Here is a 21240-nt window from a genome sequence, read left to right as displayed (position 1 = left end):
ATAGCATCTCCAATATGATTAATATTCATACATGTACCACTTGCTGTCTTGATTTGATCTTTGACTTTATTCTTGTCATGTACAATCAACTTGTCAAGCTCACTAGTGATGTGATCTATGACAACTATATCTTTGTACCAATTTGAGTCAACACCATATGAGCTAGTTGTCATTGCAACACTTCTTTCATCTGGAACAAAATCAAGATTGAAGCGATTCCAATAATTTATGGATGTGTGTCCATTTTTGTGACATAACTGATACTTTGGTTGCCTTGAGTTATTGCCCTCATTGCTATTTGTGTTGTTGAAGTGAGTATTGCTGCAATAATTATTGTGCCCTTGGTCCTGACCACATCCACATCTCCCTTGGCCATGATAGTTAGAAATGCCTTGTCCACCATGAGAGGCAATGCTGACCGATGATTGAGATCCACCTTGAAGGAGATCCACCCTTGTCTCAAAACATAGAAGCTGAGCGTATAGTTCGATCACTCACGGTGATGGGCTCCACTCGTGCAATAATAGCTGACACAATAGAATTGTAATCAATGTCAAGGCCGGTAGGATGTATGACACAATCTCTTCATCATCCAGAGGTTTACCAGCGGATGCCATCTCATCTTCTTATTTCTGACATATTCAGCAATCATTATGTTGCCCTTATGAGTTGTAGCCAATGCTATGCGGGTATTCACGGACCTCACACACATTTGTGATGAAAACATATCCTCAATGGCTTTCCATGCTTGCGCTGAAGTCTTCATTGCAACGACTTGCGTCAGAACTTTGCAAGAGAGGGAGGACAACAGTTAGCTAAGAACCTGCTGATCACGAGCAATCCATACTCTAGATTTAGCACCTTTGCCAACTTGTCCCCTTGTTGGTTTCAATCTCTCTAGTCGGAGCGACATCAGAACTATCGAGCACACCCTCAAGCACAGCTCCTCGAATAGGAGGCATCCCTTGTGCTTTCCATAGTGCATAGTTGTTATTGGTGAGTTTTTCCGTGACTAGATGGCTTAAAGGTGATTCCATGGCTAGACAGGAGGGAGTAGAGCTTCCTCTCACCATAGATGCAAAGTAGAGGAGCCGAATCTATATACCATGAAAAGAGGCTAACTCTAGAAGTGTTTCTACCTTTGTTCGAGGTTGCGCTGTTTGTTTATTCAGGCTGCCTAGCAGAATACAGGCGCAACCAACTCGGTTACGTGAGGGACTTTTGGCACATGCTGTAACCAGAAGATCAGTTGGAGATTGATTCAGTATTATACAAGATCTCAATATTCAAGACTATGGAAACCGAATCTATCTCCTAGAACCTGAATTCGGTAGTTCAGAACCTAGAGATATATTCCTATCTTTAGCACCTCCAAGCTTCAGCGTGGCTTGTAGTGGATTTGCTCGATTATAATGTGGATCTTAGTAGAGAGAATAAGAGAGAAGGGGAGCATGGAGAGACCGAGGAGAGGGTTTTCCCCTGGTTCTTAACAGCGGATGACAATAGAATGACAGACGCGGCTTAGGCTGCAATGAGTAGCAAGAAATAGAGCTGGATGGCGTCTCAGCTCAGGCAGTAAAGCTCGGACACATTGACCACATTGGTTTCTATGCGAGACGGAATGGGTGGAAGAAGACACAGGCATGTGGGGTCAAGATGAACAGTAACATGAATGTTTTTTATACTGAACATTGGCAGGATTTGAAAATGCTCTCCCTTCCATTTCTCCGCTGAATTATGACTTCTAGAAGCACTCAAATTTTTTGCCAATTTTTGTAGTGGTAGTATAATTCACAGAGAGTCCATTTTATTTGGTATGACTCAAAAAACCTAAGTAAATTTCACACTAAAATTCTTACAATTTAAAATCTGTTAAAATTTGCACAATTTTTTATGACTTCAATTTAATTTCCAAAAATCTTGAACAATTCACTAATATTTATATTAACTAATGTAGTATTTTTTAAAATTAATTTAAGTGCTCAGTTGCATAGTTGATTTTTTTATGTTGCTTCATAGTGCATTTCTTCATTATTTCTTCAATTTGAATTCCAATTCAAATACATTCAAACAATGCCCAATAATTCAGAGAGGTCTCCCATATGATGCTCATGGATGACCAATACCATATGTTGTATATAATTATTTAGTTTCTTTAGAATGCTCAAATTGAGGTTAACTTGATTTTAATCGAATCTATTTTAAGCACATTCAACATATTGCAAAAATCTGCTATAATGTTCACCTATAATATTATGGTTCACATATCTTTTGTTATCAGAATTTTCATGCAAGTTGTTTTTGATTAATCAATGTAGTTTGAATTAGGTGGTTCCCTTCTTTTTAATCAACTGCTCAACTTACTGTAGAATTTAATAGTTGTCCAACCCTAGTAGGAAAAAGCTAGAAGAGTTCTTAGGATCCAAAATGTTGGTGGAAATAGACTTCTATCATGATGTTACCACCCAAATCAAAGCATGGTTCATTTGTACATGTCCGAAATTATGAGAGATGAGTTAAAGTTCATAATATGCCTCCTAAGCATCGAATCACTTGAGAAGCACCAAATTCACAATTTAACCTCCTAGGTCCGCGGACGTGCTTGCATTATGATGGCAGCTCCATGGGTGGAGTCAGTCCGACGGGGATTTGACCCCCGTCCCGCATATCCCTTATTAAGGCCTCTAATGAACGCTCGGGTAAAGGTGGCCTATTGTAAAACAAGAAAAAAAAACCTCCTAGGTTCACATAAAAAGCGTTCTCCAAGCATGTTAATGGGAGGTTTGTCCTACATCCCTTACCTATGGTTCTATACTTAGCACTCAAGAAGGTATCACGGTTTAGAATGTTTACTAGTTAATTTCTGTTGAGAAGTTCTAGGATTATGCTCCCAACATCTCGAACCTCCACCACTTAGATGGTTTTTTAATTATTGCACAATTTTTTTTAATACTACCACACAACAGGTCATCAGTGCTGGTTCAAAATTGCCATGAATGGTAGTTTTTGAACCAGCACCGATTAGTCGGCACTGATAGTCAACGACTATCAATACTGGTTCCAGAATTGACACTGAAAGTGCTATAAGTGTCGGTTCTTAATTGGAACCGACACTGATAGTCGGTTCTAAAAATTGATGTTCCGAAGCCAAAAAAAATTAATGTCTTTTTGCAACCAACCAGCGACCGAGGCCTGAGCTACCCGACACGCACATGTCATCGTCACGTTTTTTCACACATGTGCGTTCCATTGGATTCGAAGCCGCGACCTCCTCCCTCGTGCATAAATTTCTTACCATCTCACCTATCTCTCATTGTTGATGGCACTACGAGATATTTTCCTTTTGACCCCTCATGCTGAAAGTTTGTCATGATTACTTCAAATGAAAAAGTTGTCAACTACAAATTTATACGTCTCATCGAAAGCTATAATTTTCATATAAAATTTATCTACATCCGGCACTATATGAAAAAGTTATGAATTTCGGAAAATCGATAGTCCCTTCATTATCAGTGCCAGTTGTGGCACGAACTGGCAATGATAGTGACTTTTCAGTACCGGTTCTTAGCCCATCAACCATTGTTCGCGCGCAAGAGTTTAACAACCGGCAATGATACGTCTTCAGTGTCAGTTTTTGCACACCCGACACTGATAGGGCACTACTTATGATATGTTCTGTAGTAATGTAATTTCACCAAATTTTAAAGCTAACAAACTTATGAACTTACCAAATCCTACTTTATGAAAGTTGGATGTCAATTCTTCCTCTTGCTCCACTGGCCCTTCATGGGTTCACCACGCTGCAGTGGCCAAGCAAGTGTGAAGTGGAACCATTTGAATGATTATATCTAATTTTGCACAGTACGCCAAACCCTTCAAAACCCCAACACCCCAGTTCCAATTGCCTCCCATCATCCATCCCCAAAAGCTCCAAGCAAGGCGTAGGAGTGCTAAAACTGGGAAATCGTCTGCTACATAATGCACTAACATACACTCGTACATTAGAAACTCATTGAATTTTGCTATATTCCTAAGGAAAAAGGCATTTTCCAATTCATGAACATTTACCGGTTAAAAGATCTAATGAATACTTACCAAAAATGGAGAATTTTCTAGATTTGGGAAGGGATTAGATTTTTGTTAATTCAACATTATTTAAACACTTGCTGATTCAACAAATTTTACAAGACAAGGAGTTGATTCAACATTCATTTTTAAAATAATATTCATTCAACATTTTTAGGTCATCTTGTTTGGCATTGCGGCGATGGAAGAAGGGCGGCACATGAAAAAACAGATGCATGGTTTCGATAAGAATCCAAGTGCAAACATGAGGATTGAAAAAGACGCCAAAAAACTATAGAACAATTCATTTCGATTGGATGTAAGGAAAAAAGATGAAAGTAAAACCTCGATTATGATAAAACAAGGTTGGAGTAGATGCTTTCTTCCCCTATAGGCTTCTTATGGATTTGTAGGGATATTATAGTATGTGGAATTTCGTGCATACATTTTTATATTTTAAATGGTTGGATAAGAACAAATTCTATAGGAATTGATTTCCTCCTAATTCCTATAATAAGATCTCTTGCTCCAAATAGATCCTATATATGTGGGGGACCTCCGAATTAGACTTGAGCATGGGCTGGGCCAGGCTGATTAAAAGCTCAAGTTATTTCAGGCCTAAAATATCTGCCTAGGCCCGGCCATAAAATAGGCAGCAGAATTAGGCTAGGCTTGGGCTGCCGGGTGATTTTTACATTGTAAAATAAATAAATAAAGTGTTTCAGGTCGGGCTTTATATTTTTTGGGCTACTACCTTGCTTTCCATGCCCGTCCACAATAGCCAACGAGCCTTACTGGGCGGGCCTAAATCGGGTCAGGTTTGGGTTTTTTTTCTTTGACCTACTATGAATCTTAGAGTTTTTTTATTTTTATATTTTTTAGTAAAAATTTAAATAAATAGATTCTCGGCAGAAGTATTTGTAAAACTAGGCGCCTGCAGCCATCTAAGAGGGCGGTTAGAGGTCCTAATCGTCCCCTCAGAGGACGGGTACGGCCTCCCCGCTCGGCCCGACGCCTCCCTGTCCGGCCCGACGCCTTACCGCCCCCTGAGGGGGCGGGTAGAAGTCCTTACCGCCCCTCTCAGGGGGCGGTAAAGGGCCTCCCCGCCTGCCGTGCCGCAGTGCCCGCCCAGCCGCCCTCTCCTATAAAAGGCCCAAAAATAGCCAAAAATTCATAAAAATCCGAAAAAAGGAAAAATTGAGAAGAGAGAGGAGAAGAGAGGAGAGGAGAGGGGAGGGATAGAGGTCGGTGAAGCCCTGCTGCATTTGGGCCGCGGATTGAAGGAAAATTTCGGATAAGTCTTTTTTTCCTTTTTATTGTTGTTAATTAGTGCAGTAGTAGTATATGATATAGGTTTTAGACATTTATGACCTAGGGTTTAGAAAACTGTCAAATTTATTTAGAAAATGGTACGATAGCAGTTCAATATAGAATATTATTTTTAGTATATTATTTGTAGTATATTATTTTTAGTATATTATTTTTAGTATATTATTTGTACCTGTGGACGTAGGAGGCAACAGTATATGATAATTTGCGAACTAGGGTAGCATTTACAAATTATTTTATCCGATAATTAGAAATATAGTTTGTTATCTTAACATGGGTTATGTTTGCGGGTGTTTCTAGGGATGGCAGATAAATTAATTTTTCAGATATATTATGGTGAGGGTGAAATTAGGTACGGTCCTAGCGGTGTAGATCTGTCTGGATTTTGTCATGTCATGAAGGGGCTTAGTAAAGCTAATGAGAGGACTATTGTGGGTGTGTGCAAATGGCTCATGCGGTTTTTCCAACTCAATCCGCAGCAATATGAGCTGAAGTTGAAAGCTGTCCTGAGCCGTGCTAGTCATGGATACTTTGGTAAGCTTGTTCCCATCGAAGCCACATCAACTTGGAGGCAGTATGCAGATATATGCTGTGAACATGGCCTGTCGCTTGTTTTGTTAGCTGAGGCGTACCTGAAAGATCAAAATGAGGTGAACTCTGCGGAAGCAGTAGCAGAACCAAGTGAGGCAATGGAAGATGAGTCAGAGGCGGCTAATGTAGGGTCCAGGGAGGAAGTTGGTGATGTTCTAGAGCTGCAACCGATGGGTGTAGCTGATGAAGGGGAGCACATCCCTAGCATCATTGAAGATATGGATTTGGAGGATGAAGAGTTAGAGGAAGGCTTTGCCGATGGGGATTCGTTTGATGAGGAGGGTAATGCTCCAGTTCCTGCAGAGTGGCGGGATCATGAATTTTTGAAGTTGGTGGTTAGCGAGGCTGACTGGACACCGTGGCAGTACCATGAGAGTGAGCTGTCACAGGGTGCTATGTATCCTACAAAAGAGGCAGTTATTGATGCAGTGAAATTCTTCTCGTTGTCTCTTTGTAGGCAATTCAAGGTTGTTAAATCAAGTAAAAGAGAGTACGATGTGAAGTGCTTGGTGCCTCAATGCCCTTGGCGGGTGCACGCATTCAGAGGGAAATGGGTAGACTACTGGCAATGCTCAATAGTTAAGGAACATAATTGTCACATTGAGGAAATAGAGTTCGCCCACCGGAACCTGTCTTCTGCTTTCATTGCAAATGTTATGTACGGAGAGATTGTGGACAACCTAAGGTATGAGCCAAGATCAATAATCTGTGCTATTGAGCAAAGGTTCCAGTACACAATAAACTATTCGAAGGCATGGAGGGCGAAACAAAAGGCTATTGAGATGAGGTTCGGTACATATGAAGATTCATATCACAATCTACCTCGTCCATTAGCCACAATTTGTGCAAGAAATTCAGGTAGCTACTATGATATCAAGCATTACCCCTCTACTGATGTGGAGTACAGCGGAAAAAGAGTGTTGCAGCATGCTTTCTTTGCATTCGCTGCAACTATCAAAGCATTTAGATATTGCCGACCCATCATATGCCTAGATGGAACATTCTTGACTAGGAAGTACAAAGGGTGGATTTTGTCTGCAATAGGGGTCGACGGTAACAACCAAGTCCTGCCACTAGGGTTTGCTTTCGTGGAGAGTGAGAACGGGGACAGCTGGTATTGGTTCCTAGAGCGGGTTAAACATGCAATTGTTCTTGACCGACCAGATGTGTGTGAGTATATGGAGAAGGCTAATAAGAAGGCCCACATGCATCGCACAAATCAAGAGGGTACTGTAGAGCACAGGTTCAGTGTCCTGTGTCGGGATAAGGGTCGGAGGGGGGTAGACGTGAGCGGCATGTTCAAGAGTGTGTGCTAAGGAGTGGGACATGCATATGTAGTTGTCAGAAGCCACAATTACTCCACAAACCTTGTACACACGTCATAGCTGCGTGCGTGGAGCACCATATGCTTCCCAGGCAATATTTGTCACAGTATTTTATAAAAGATCAAATACTCAACACCTGGAATCAGGAGTTGTATGGTTACGGCATTGTTGACACTTTTACAAGTAACCCAGGGCCCGCAAGAATATATGTGCCTGATTTGGGAAAGATGAAGAACGCACCGGGCCGAAGACAAACTCGTCGGATTCGCAATGATATGGATGAATCCGAGGCTGGCCCTAGGATTAAGCGATGCAGTCAGTGCAATGAAGTAGGTCACACTTACAAATATTGTCCCAAAAATGCATGCGGTGATGCACCTGTTATCTAGGTGAGTTTTATGTGCGTTGTGCTTGTTTTGTACCATTTTAATATTCATTAATTTTGCATATAGTGATATAGTTAATTTGCATTCAAAGTATATTGTTACTATATTTATTTAACAATGTATTAATGTACATGTCTTTCAAATGCAGATATGGCTGACCCTGCGACCTCCGAGCTTTTAGACCCTGCCGTGGACAAGAAGCATCGCAGCTTCTTATCCGCCGAGCACCAGACGGAGCTAGGAGTGTTTCGACCACGGGGCCCTGGAGAGCTGCTGACAATAGACGAGCGATGGAAGCACAGGTACTTCAAAAATTTGATACGAAATTGCCATATCACTGCTGTTGTTCCATATTATTGATATATTGCAACACTTATAGGTTGGCAGCAGCCGGACTCCTACCGCTTTGCCAGTTGGTCGAGGCCCGATCGACGGAGAACCCTGAGGTTGCGGCCCGTCGTTTCTACTTTGATCGGTCGCTGATAGCAGCACTGGTTGACCGTTGGAGGCCGGAGACACATACGTTCCACCTCCCGTGCGGCGTGATGACCCTGACCCTGTAGGATGTCGCCTACCTCTTAGGCCTTCCTTGCGCGGGAGCTGCGGTTGGGGTCATCGATATGCAGGCTGACTGGATGAACGACATGCATCAGCGCTTTGGCCTGGTGGAGCAAAAGGCGGACGCACCCCCCTACGTGCCTGAGTTCTTATCTGATGCACGAGGGCCAACGAAGAAGTGGATCCTACAGTTCCAGGTACGGTAACATACAACCTATCGAATACTAATATAGTATGTTGTAATGATCCTTTCTGACACCAGTCATATGTGTAGCCGGCGTACATACACCCACACACCAACGCATACGCGGTCTCGAGGCATTTGGAGGCCTTCCTGCTTTGGTTGTTTGGGTGGGTAATGTTCACTAGTGGCCAAGGCCACCTGGTTACCAGGACGCTTGTGCCGTACGCCCGGTCGATAGCGGACGCTGATGCGGAGGACGTACCGCAGTTCAGCTGGGCATCCGCTGTTCTTATTGCGATGTATCGGGCGCTCTGCGACGTATGCACGAAGAAGGAGCCACTAGCCACTTTTGCCGGGTGTCCACTTCTTCTGCAGGTGTGGTCGTACGAGCATTTCTCCATAGACAGGCCGGTGGTGGACCACTCCCCGTACCCAGAGGAATGGTACGGCGAGCCGGACGAGGACGCGCCTACTATGGCCTCGATGTGGTGACGTCGTCGGGTACGTATTTTACATTAACAGTTTCCTTCGTATTCTGTTTGTCTCTAAATATTTGTATTGATGTTTGTTACACAGCCACACTGGGCGCACGAGTAGCCTCGCAGTGCGTACGAGCATTTTCGTACCCAGTTTGACAGGCTACGTTCTGACGATGTGGTATGGGAGCCATACAGCATTCCGTCCGTGCAGGCGTATGCAGGGTTGGGTTTGTCACCCTTGTGCACCCGCGACGAGGAGTACTGGCTCATGAAGGCGCCCCTTATCTTCGACATCTACGTCGAAGAGTACTCACCACACCGCGTCATGCGGCAGTTTGGCCGTCAGCAGGCATTCCCGCTCGTCCACATCCGTAGCGTCCCCGTGCAAGTCCACAGGTACATTTGCAAAATTACAATTTTAGCAACCTTCGTTTCACTGTGACTTACATTTACCGTGGTTTCAGTGCAGATTCTTTTCGCGTTTTTGGCCGAACAGGGCACTTGTAGGTTAGGGTTAGAGTCATATTTCATAAGAGCCATGTCCAAGCCACCCCTATAAATAGTTGACAGGGTGGAGGCCGATTGCAATATCCAGTCAATCGCAACAATTCCATATATTTTTATTCTCCTTTACTTTCGTGAACATTAGGGTAGTTTTAGGGTTAGTTCTTCCCTGCTACTTTGAATCCTCACGATTTGGATGGTAGTTTTTTTGTTGATTTTCTTGTTAATTGTCCCGACAACAGCTCTCAAAGTTGCCCGTCGAAATCCTTTGCTTGCATTGTTTGCTTGTAGAAAAGTTACATGTCGTTCCGAAAAATGATAGTTATTCAGGACAGATTTGTGTGTTGCATGGATTGCAAAATCTCGCGCCAACACTTAGTGACTCCGACAGTGCTAGACGCAAAACATCACCTTCTGATTTGCTTGGTTAGTTGACCTTAATAGCACTTGTCATGCGTGCTCAACCCCCAATTCCCACATAAATCCATACGGATGAAGGTCCATACCTGCACCCAACACGACAACGAAAGCTAACAAGCTCGACCTGCTCTAATCATGACATCCAACCGAAACCGTTTCAGCGCAGCGATGGTGTGTATATTGTGTATATACGCATGCGTCTATGCATTTGCCGCGGACAGCTGCTATAAAATACAGCACGAGTGGCAATGCTGCCTCAAACCCATCTATTCCCAGGAAATCACAAAAACAAGTATGGCTTTCTGGTCGTCACCGGTGCTTGGTGTCGTCCTTACCTCTCTCCTGCTCATCTCCAGCAATAATGTTTCTGCTGCTAGAGACACGTTCACTAATCAGGCCAAAGGTATGCACGTCTCTCTGACTCGTTTTTCAGATTTGTACGACTTGGCAAGTGGGCATATATGATATACGCTGCTGTGGTGTGATTTGGTCACTCAAAGCTAGCTTATATAATGCAGAGTCGGATGGGCCGAAGAATGTGATGCCTGCCGATGGGGCTGCGCTCAATGACGAGAAGTGGGGGCATGGATACTACGGTGGTGGTGGTGGATATGGTGGGGGGTACGGTGGAGGATACGGTGGGGGGTTTGGAGGCTATGTCCCTGGGCATGGATGGTATGGTGGCGGATATGGTCATTACCCTGGCTATGGTGGTGGATATGGTAACGGGTACGGATATGGTGGTGGTGGTGGTGGTGGATACGGAGGATACGGTGGTGGTGGATATGGCGGGTACGGTGGTGGTGGTGGATACGGCGGGTACGGTGGTGGCGGCAACTACGGAGGCTGGCACTAAATCTTAAAGCTATACGTATCAATTATGTGTGTTGAATAAGATATGTGTTGTGTGTTAATAATTAAGTTCTAATTGCTTGTTTCAAGCATATGCTCGTGATTGAGAAATTATAAAAATATCACTTTCTTTTACATGTGTGCATTTAAATAAAAAAATGTGCAAATTACATTTTTCTGCTCATTCTTGGACTCAAAACTGTTTTGATCTTTTCTAGTCGGTGGCTGTTTTAGTTGATGTCAAATAATTAATTGCCACATAAGAGGGTGCCATTTTATTAAATAATCTAGTTTGATGTGTGCATCCAAACGTTCAGTTCGTCCAGAAAGAAAAAATATTAGAAAAACAAATTAGTAAAGGGGTTGCAGTGGGCTAAAAGATAAATTTGCCTTCATTGCAAAAATATGAAGATAGATTCGCCCAGCTGGCTCCTAATTCCTGATTCTCACAGTCCTTGACTACCAAATGTGACCAGATTACCTCCAAGCGTTGCATGCGGCATTTCTGCACCGAGGAACAGTTTGATGGACAACTATTTGTAAGGTACCCTACGTAAGGGAATTGGACCCTTCACATCCACTGAACGTGAACCTAATCAAAAAAGGCCAGAAAGGGTTTCAAGGAGAAACCCACCCCCATCACCACCCCCACCCCACCCCCGCGTGCGTGGTTCACACTCAAGAGCACGACGAGGACAAGATATGACCACCAATCTACCACAGGATGAAGCCTTGAGGAAGGTATTAATTTACCTTCGGAATGTCCCTCGAATGCCATAGAACACCGACTAGGGAAGATCCACAATGTGGGATCCAAGATGAGGCCGAAAGACAGGAGGGCCAGGATTTGTTGAAAGTGTGGCCCTATTTAGAAGGGGACCCATCCAAAGCTGGTCCCTCCTTGATCCACACCAGGAAAACTGCATGGCATCAGCACCATGAACGAAGCCTAGGACGTGGGCCATATTGCCCATCATGCCCCTAACTGTAGGACCTAATTGTTGGAGTAGGATTGTAATTAGTTGAGGTCCCTTTTCGAATTACTACCCTTACCTCGCTCAGCCTGTGACAATCTTGTAATAACTAGCGAAGGACGGGATGGCTATGAAAATTCTAAGCCATTGATGAAAATAAAACTGATCTAAAGGTAAAAAATGAAATTACCTAATGGATCACCTCAAAATCTGATACCAGATAATAGAGGAATTAAGTCCATCTTCTGTAGGACAGTGATAAGTCAGTGATGGATAATTCGGCATTGATGATTCGAATGCTCTGATTAGAACAGATCGACACTACTACAGAAATCCCTTTCACTGTCGGCTCCAAAACCCCATTCACTGCCGGTTTTGAAGCCGGCAGTGGGTAATAGGCAGTGATAGTTGGGGACTATCACTGCCGGTTCCGTAGACCGGTAGTGAAAAGGGTTATCACTGCCAGCTGAAAGATTCGGTCAGCAGTGATGCCTTATGTATCACTGCCGGCTGGTGGCTTCAGCCCACAGTGTTGTGCCTCCCCTTCTACTCTGGCCCTGTCCTCTCTCTCCTCAATCTCCTCTCTCTCTCTCCCACTCAATACATGCATACAACGAGACATATGTAATATAAATCAATAATAAAGGTACCTTCATTAATACATAGTAAGTCATGTCACACATATATACATAATAGTTCTCACAGGTCACCCCTCGAAAAGTCGGTTGAGTTGAGCCAATCTAGTTTCCCTCTACCTCTCCTGCAATGAGGACCTCCACGTGGATGGCTGGTGGCGTCTGTACATGTGGCGACACGGAGGGGCCGATGGTGGTGGAGTGGAGGACCTAGCCATGCCTGATCGACCATAGCATCGCTTAAGCTCCAGGCTCGCCGGCGTGTCAAATACATCAAAGTCCGACTCCTAAACGCTAGAACGGTTTGAGCATTCAACCTCCTCCGCAGCATACTGACGGGCCACCCTCTCGTCCTCCTCCTCCTCCTGAGCACGCTTACAGGAGGTTTTTTCTTGCTCCTTCGCAGCGTACAACTTACGGGCCAGCCTCTCATCCTCCTCCTCTTGGGTGCACTGACGGGCCACTGCTTCTTGCTCCTCCTTTGCATCATCGTTGGAAGGCCATTCTGTCGAGGAGTCATCCGACGGCATCAACTCTGAAATACACCTTCATTAGTACATAGTAATTACTGTTCTATATTACTATATAGTAATTAATATCCTTCATTAAAATTGTGTCAATTGGCAATATGTAAGCCGTCTAACACTCTTATAGACTTCCTCCTTGTCCATACTCTATACTAGAAGGTACGGTGTAATCTGAAGGTTTGTCACTAGTTGACGGCACGATCGGTTCATGAAACTCGCCATTTCGGTTGATAACATGCTCCATGAAGAACCCGACGATCTATTCTTGAAGGGCATTTATTTCTACAGGTCGTAACTCTTTTGTGTGTAGTTTGTAGCCCTGCGTTTGAAGAATTGGCAGAATTAGTCCTTGAACACGTGTAGCAATTTAAAAGAGGGCATCGATATGTTATTTCATACCTCAAGATTATTGAACCTGACAGCGTCTCCATATGGACTAAATATGTGCATGAAAGTTAGAACATAAAATGCGCAGAGATTCTTGCCAGGTGGCTGCCTCATACACTTCAAGAGGAAATGATTCATCAGTGGAATGAATTGAACCTTTTTATTCAGTAGGAAATGCAAGACATGAATATTCCGAGCGTACTGGAAAGTCAGTTTTTATATTATACTCCTTCTTGAATGGAAAGTGAATAACACTCTTTTTACGGTATCTTGCGTACGCCCTGTACGTGAATATGTATACCAATTAAATTTAGATGCAATCGTCAAGATGATGAAATGATCAAGTTTACCCGTTTAGCATATCGATGATGTTTTGGTAAGTCGTCTGAGCTCTCTTTTCTGAGTCTAAGACAATGATCTTGCCCAAGTCTGGGTGGATGACAAGGAGGATCCAATGAAAGCTGAAGACATATTATGTCACCATAGAAAATTAGTAGTAGAATCGAGTTGCCCATAAAAGCATAATGCCTAGATGTGCAAGCACATACGCATAGCTGTAGGGTAAGAGTATGATTTCGTGTGTTGGTGGTGAAGCAGACACTTCAATATGTAGTTCTCGGTGAATTCTGCACTCTCCCTTACAAGCGTCTGGTTCACAAGTCCAGGATTGATGAATCCTACTTTACGATCAACTTGTTGTCTGCATGCGGGATTCTCCATTCTACGAAATAGAGAAGTTAAACATGGAATTTCAAGGTACAAGATCATATAACAAGATTTATATGCATTAGTCACTTACAGAATCCATGCTCTAACTATAGCCACGTCGAGGGCATCTTCCTTGTACAATTCATACAAGTCCCTGAAATACATCCAGAAGGAGCCGTTCCCATTGAGGAAACATTCTTCTGTGTATCTTACGGGGAACGCCTGCAAACCCTGCCTGGATTGATCCAAGTACCACTGATGTAATTGGTGCATTTGAGTTATAAGATTTCTTTCTATATCTGGTTTGACCAAAGGTTTGTTCAACTCAAACGGCGATGTAATATTCGCTCCCACAGTAAGCCGTGCTAGTTCTTCTACTGATAGTCCAGAAGTAGCCAGGAAGTCCCCAATGCTTGGAGCGTCCTGAACGATTGGAGCTGATTTGCTCTTGGCCTGCTTCTCACTGATATGTTCGTAGTCACTCAATGGCTTACTTGAAGCCACCCGTCTGTTTAGATTTGGCCATATTTATGAAAAATTTCATGGTATTTTCAGGCACAACAGGCTTCAGTGGAGGTGGTGGAGGATGGAAATGAGTCGTGACCCTGACGTCCACAATATTTTTGGTTTCCTCATCAGTGAGTGAATAGACATCCTAGGGTTCCGCCAACTTCTTAGATGCCACCGGCTTCTTAGATGATGTCGTCTAGTTGGATGCTTTAGAACTTGATCTTATTTTTCTAGCTGATGGTTGGCTTATTGATGGTGCCAGCTTCTTGAGCGGTGGACTTCTTCAAGGCGATGGCTGAGGAGGTGAACTTCTTTTGCGAGATGTTGAGGAGAGGGAGATCTTCGAGGCGATGACAGCTCAGGGCGTAGTGGAAAGTAGAGATTCTCGATGGCTTCCCTTGGTGGAAACACTATGTAGGCCTTCTCCTATGTGATTAAGGATCTGGGGCCATGCAAGTCAGTCTATGGGATTGCTATTAAGGATCACATGCCCATCACCTATAGATTGTGAACTGGAGAACAAGGTGATCTGCACGTGGTTCTTGATTCTATCAAGAAGCACATCTTGTGGACCAAGATATTAGAGAAGTTTAACTTCCCTGAAGGGACATATATGGAAGTAGTTAAGTGTAAGATGCTAAAAATCATGGGAATTTAATTTAATTACTGAAAGGACACACTCAACAAAATATATGTGCAGAAAGGTACAACGCCAGATCTCCATAAGTGGCCGCAACTAGAAGATTATTGGCAAGCCTTTGTGGAGCATAAGTCATCAGAATAAGCACAAAGGATGAGTGTGGTGAACAAAAGAACTCAAAGAAGAACCTCTACCCCCACAAAGTTGGCAGTCATGGGTACGTGAGGAAAGAATGGCAGTGGTAACAACAGCTAGATCAATTGTGAGAGAGAGGTGTCACGCCTGTGATGGAGGGCTGGAGCGATTGATCGATGCGCTTCCTTCTTATGAGGGGTGCTTCTTACTCGTCTGATGGAAGCTTATGCTTTATGACCTCTAAAGACCACGAAGTGACACAAACTCTTGCAAAAAAGCTTATGGAAGCCTACGAGTAGTCTGCACAAGGATCTTTTAAGCCATACAGGGATAGGGATGAGCTCACCTTGGCCCTAGGATAGGGATAGGGAATGTGCAGATAGGTACAACATGAGGTGTTGGGGTGATGGGTTGGAAATATGGATTCCCTGGCGACGTCTATAGAGACAAGAGTATAAAGAGATCACAAGAAGAGCGAGATGCAAAATGAGAGGCAAAACAAGTTAGGATGATGCAAATGCTTGAACAAGCGGTACAACATACCCTCATGCGTGAATGGGCCACCATTGTGAGTGATTAGGAACGGCCTGCAGTGTCTCTTAATGTTGTGCGCTCCAGTCCTGGTGCTTGTCGAAGTAGCTGAGCATCCACGGGAGTTCCGGGAGCTAACCCCATCACTTATCCCATGGACCTCATCATAGCACAGACACAGTGTGAACTACACATTGGTGCTAGGAACATTACCATCAAGGTGGCCTCCAGCGTGGCTTATCCCCACGGCTCCCATGAACATTTGCACGGATGTCCAATACCGGAGGCCTATGTCGTGGTTGAAGTAGACAAGGTAGTTAACCAGTACCGTCATGTTGAGGTGGACTACCTAGTAGAGGAGGGGGCGAACACTATAGGAGAGAGCGAGCACACATTCATCGCGTGGGAGATGGCCTAAATAGTGTTTCCACCAGGGACAGCTACCGAGAATCTCTACTCTCCACTATGCCCTGGGCCACTGCCGCCTTGAAAATCTCCCTATCCTCAGCCATCTCCCAAAAGAAGTCCACCTCCTCAGTCATCGCCTCGAAGAAATCCATCGCTGAAGAAGCCAGCACCATTAACAAGCCAGCCATCAGCTCAGAAAACAAGATCAGGTTCTGCAACATCCAAGCAGATGACATCATCTAAGAAGCCGGTGGCATCTAAAAAGTTGGTGGAACCCAAGAATATCTATTCACTCACTGTTGAGGAAACAAAACAGATTGTGGATGCTAGTGTCACGACTCATTTCCATCCTCCACCACCTCCACCGAAGCCTGTTGTGCCTGAAGATACCATAAAATTTTTCATAAATATGGCCAAATCTAAACAGACGGTGGCAGCTTGAAGTAAGCCACCAAGTGACTACGAATGTATCAGTAAGAAGCAGGCCAAGAGTAAATCAGCTCCAATCGTTCAAAATGCTCCAAGCATTGGGGACTTCCTGGCTACTTCTGGACTATCTGTAGAAGAACTAGCATGACTTATTGTGGGAGCGGATATTGCAAAGTTGAATGTTACATGGCCATTTGAGTTGACCAAACCCTTGGTCAAACCAGATATAGAAAGAAACCTTACAACTCAAATGCGTCGATTACATCAGTGGTACTTGGAGCAATCCAGGCAGGGTTTGTAGGCGTTCGCTATAAGATACACCGATGAATATTTGCTCAATGGGGATGACTCCTTCTGGGTGTATTTCAAGGACTGGTATGAATTGTACAAGAAAGATGCTCTCGACGTGGCTATAGTTAGAGTATGGACTCTATAAGTGACTTATGCATATAAATCATGTTATATGATCTTGTACTTTGAAATTACATGGCTAACTTCTCTATTTTGTAGAATGGAGAATCGTGCATGCAGACAACAATTCGATCATCAAGTAGGATTCATCGATCCTAGGCTTATGAACCAGACGCTTGTAAGGGAGAGTCCAGACTTCACCGAGAACTACATATTGAAGTGTCTGCATCACCACCAATACAAGAAATTCATACTCTTACCCTACAACTATGAGTATGTGCTTGTGCGCTAGGGCATTCTGCTTTTATGGGCAACTCGATTCTAGTACTTTCTATGGTTACATAATATTCCTACAGCTATCATTGGATCCTCCTTGTCATCCACCCAGACTTGAGCAAGATCATCGTCTTAGACTCACAAAGGAGAGCTCAGATGACTTACCAAAATCTCATCGACATGCTAAACAGGTAAAATTGATCATTTCATCATCTCGACGATTGCATCTAAGTTTGATTGGTATTCATATTCACGTATAGGGCATACACAAGATACCATAAAAAGAGTCTTATTCATTTTCCATTCAGGAAGGAGTATAATGTAAAAACTGACTTTTCGATACGCACAAAATTTTCATATCTTGCATTTTCTTTTGAATAAAAAGGTTCAATTCATTCCACTGACGAATCATTTCCTATTGAAGTGTATGAGGCAACAACCTAGCAAGAATCTCTACGCGTTTTATGTTCTAACTTCCATGCACGGATTCAACCTGGATGGAGACATTGTCAGGTTCAATAATCTTGAGGTATTAAATAACATATTGATGCCTTCTTTTCAATTTCTACACGTGTTCAAGGACTAATTATTTCCATTCTTCAAACGCAGCACTCTAAACTATGCACAAAAGAGTTACAACCTATAGATATAAATGCCCTTCAAGAACAGATCACTGGGTTCTTCATGGAACATGTTATCAACCCAAATGACGAGTTTCATGAACCGATCGTGCTGTCGACCAGTGACAATCCTTCAGATTACACCGTACCTTCTAGTACAGAGTATGTGATAAGGAGGATGTCTACTAGAGGGTTAGACGGCTTATATATCGTCAAATGACACTATTTTAATGAAGGACATTAATTTCTATGTATTAATATAGAACATGAATTACTATGTATTAATGAAGGTGTATTTCGGAGTTGGTACCGTTGAATGACTCTTCGACAGAATGGCATTCCAACGATGATGCGAAGGAGGAGCAAGAAGTAGTGGCCCGTCAGTGCGCCCAAGAGGAGGAGGATGAGAGGTTGGTCTATCTGTTGTGCGCTACAGAGGAGCGAGAAGCAACGTCCCGTAACCGTGCCTAGGAGGAGGATGAGAGGGTGGCCTGTCAGTGTGCTACAGAGGAGGCCAAATGCTCAAACCATACTAGCGTTCAGGAGTCAGACTTTGATGTCTTTGATATGCTGGTGAGCTTGGAGCTTAGGTGACGCTGCGATCGGTCAGGCGTGGCTCAGTCCTCCGCTCCACCACCATCGGCCCCCCATGTCCCTGCATGTACACATGCCATAGGCCGTCCGTGCGGAGACGCGGGCCTCATCACAGGAGAGGTAGAGGGATACTGGCATGGCTCAACTCGATCGACTTTTCAGGGGGGGTGACCTATTAGAACTATTATGTATATATGTATGACATGAATTATTATATATTAATGAAGGTGCCTTTATTATTGATATACATTACATGTATGCATATATTAAGTGGGAGAGAGATGGAGAGATCGAGGAGAGAGAGGGAGGATATAGACAGAGGACAGGGCCGGAGTAGAAGGGGGAGGCACAACACTACCGGTTGAAACCAACAGCTGGTAGTGATACCCATGGCATCACTGCTGGCCGAATCCTTCAGCCGGCAGTGATAAACCCTTTCACTGTGGGTCCACAGAGCCGGCAGTGATAGTTCCTGACTATCACTGCTCATTACCCACTGCCGGCTCCAAAACCAGCAGTTAAGGGGGTTTTGGAGCTGGCAGTGATGTACTATTCTGTAGTAGTGGCTTATGAAGAGTTATTATGCTTAATATGCTTAAAAGAATCTCGTCCCGAGATTACGTATGAATCGGGGAAGAGTACATCGAATCTTAGAACCACGTTGCGAAAAGATACCATGTTTGTGAGAATGGAATTTAATACAATACTTAAAGGTTGGAAAAGAACTCAGGGTAATCAACACGAAGCCGATCTTCACGTTCCCACGTCGCTTCATCATCGGAGTGATTACTACATTGAACCTTGAGGAACATGATTTATTTGTGTCACATCTTCCGTTCCATTTCATCAAGGATGCAGACTGGAAGCTCGTGATAGGAAAGATCCAGCTACAATTCTTAGGTTGGAATCTTAATGACTTCGGTTGGGACTTGAAGGTATTTCTTTAATTGCGAGACATGGAAGACGTTGTGTATGAAAAAGATGGATGGAGGTAGCTCTAGTTGATGAGCCACCTCACCACGCCGGCAAATAATCCGAAAAGGGCCAACATAACAGGTCGCTAATTTTTCCTTCATCAGGAAGTGTTGCATTCCTCGGAGAGGAGAGACCTTAAGATAGACAAAATCTCCAATTTTGAACTCCAACTCACGCCGACAATGATCGGCATAGCTCTTCTAACGATTCTGATTCATGAGAAGACTCTTGCGAATGGTTAAGACATGCTCTTCCACCTCTTTGACCAAATCCGGGCCAAGAAAAGCTCTTTCGCCGGATTCAGACCAATTCAATGGTGTTTGGCATCTCGGCCATTGAGAGCTTCAAATGGTGACATTTGAATGCTTGCTTGATAGCTGTTGCTGTTGGAGAATTCTACAAACGACGGGCAAATTTCCCAGTTCTTCCCATATGTGAGAACAAAAGCTCAAAGCATGTCCTGTAGAATTTGATTTACCCTCTCAGTTTCACCATCGGTCTAAGGATGGTAGGCGGTGCTATGGAAGAGCTCAGTTCCTATGGATTCATGAAGGCTCTTCTAGAAATGAGAGATGAACTGAGTGCCTCGAGAAGAGATGATTTTCTTCAGAATCCCATGAAGAGAAACAATTCAAGTGAGATATAACCCTGGATAATACTTGGCACTGTATCGAGTCTTCACAGGGAGGAAATGTTTAGACTTCGTGAGATGATCAACGATGACCCAAATCGACTCATACCCATGTGAAGTCTTCGGCAAACTAGTACTAAAATCCATACCGATCTCCTCTCACTTCTAGGAGGGAATAGATAAGGGTTGGAGCGTACCTGCTGGCTTGAGGTGTTTGGCCTTCACCCTCTGGCAAACATCAGACTCGGCAACATATCGAGTGACTTCGCGCTTCATGCGAGTCCACTAAAATCTGCGCTTGAGGTCCTGGTACAGCTCGGTACTCCCTGGATGAATAGACAGCAACGAATCATGAGCTTCATCCATAATCTTATTTCTCAGCTCTGGAACTTTGGGGACCACTAGTCTCTTCACGAACCACAATACCCCTTCATTGTCCAGGGTAAAGCATTTGGCTTGCCCTTCCTTGAGGTTTCCATGGATCCTTTCCATGCCTTTGTTTTTCTTCTGAGCATCTTTGATTTGGTCGAGAAGGGTTGACCTTATCTCGAATTCATCACAAAGGGTGGAGCTCTCAGGCGAGACCATAATACAATTGCACCGAGCTCTCTGGCTTAAGGCATCGGCAACAACGTTTGCCTTTCCCGGATGGTAATGGACCTCCAACTCATAGTCCTTGACTACCTGAATCCATCTCCTTGGCCTCATGTTGAGATTGGCTTGCATGAAAATATAGTTGAGGCTCTTGTAGTCAGTGTAAATGTTGCACACATTCCCGAGGAGATAGTGACACCAAATATTCAGGGCATGTACTACTGCTACAAGCTCTAGATCATGAGTGGGGCAATTCTCTTCATAGGGCTTCAATTGGCGTGAAGCATAAGAAACCACGTGACCCTCTTGCATGAAAACACAACCGAGCCCGATGCGAGAGGCATCATAATAGACATCAAAACACTTGTGAACATCCAGTTATGCTAGAACTGGTGCTATGGTGAGACAAGACTTTAAAGTCTGGAACATTGCTTCAAACACCTCAGACATTCAAACTTGACATTCTTCTTCAACAATTCATTCATGGGCTTAGCGATCTAGGAGAAGTTCTCAATAAATCGGCAGTAATAACCCACAAGTCCTAGAAAGCTCCGGATGTTGG

At 43.8% G+C, this 21240-nt stretch overlaps 1 protein-coding gene and 1 non-coding gene across 2 annotated transcripts; one reads left to right on the top strand and one right to left on the bottom strand.

Annotated features, from left to right (window-relative positions):
* Positions 1-457: 457 nt before the first annotated feature.
* On the bottom strand, positions 458-599 carry LOC133927879 (small nucleolar RNA Z247). The gene has a single exon (XR_009911375.1). It is a non-coding gene; the product is annotated as a small nucleolar RNA Z247 (small nucleolar RNA).
* A 9480-nt stretch (positions 600-10079) lies between these two features.
* LOC133926751 (glycine-rich cell wall structural protein-like) lies at positions 10080-10828 on the top strand. Its single transcript, XM_062372817.1, has 2 exons — positions 10080-10244; positions 10360-10828. The coding sequence occupies exons 1-2, from the start codon at positions 10136-10138 to the stop codon at positions 10695-10697; spliced, it is 447 nt and encodes a 148-aa protein (XP_062228801.1). The 5' UTR covers positions 10080-10135; the 3' UTR covers positions 10698-10828.
* The last annotated feature ends 10412 nt before the right edge of the window (positions 10829-21240 follow it).

This window comes from Phragmites australis, chromosome 8, assembly GCF_958298935.1.
Source record: "Phragmites australis chromosome 8, lpPhrAust1.1, whole genome shotgun sequence".
In the NCBI taxonomy this organism is placed as follows: Eukaryota; Viridiplantae; Streptophyta; class Magnoliopsida; order Poales; family Poaceae; genus Phragmites; species Phragmites australis.
The sequence above is the reverse complement of the archived record's forward strand: the minus strand, read 5'-3'. Positions and strand labels throughout refer to the sequence as shown.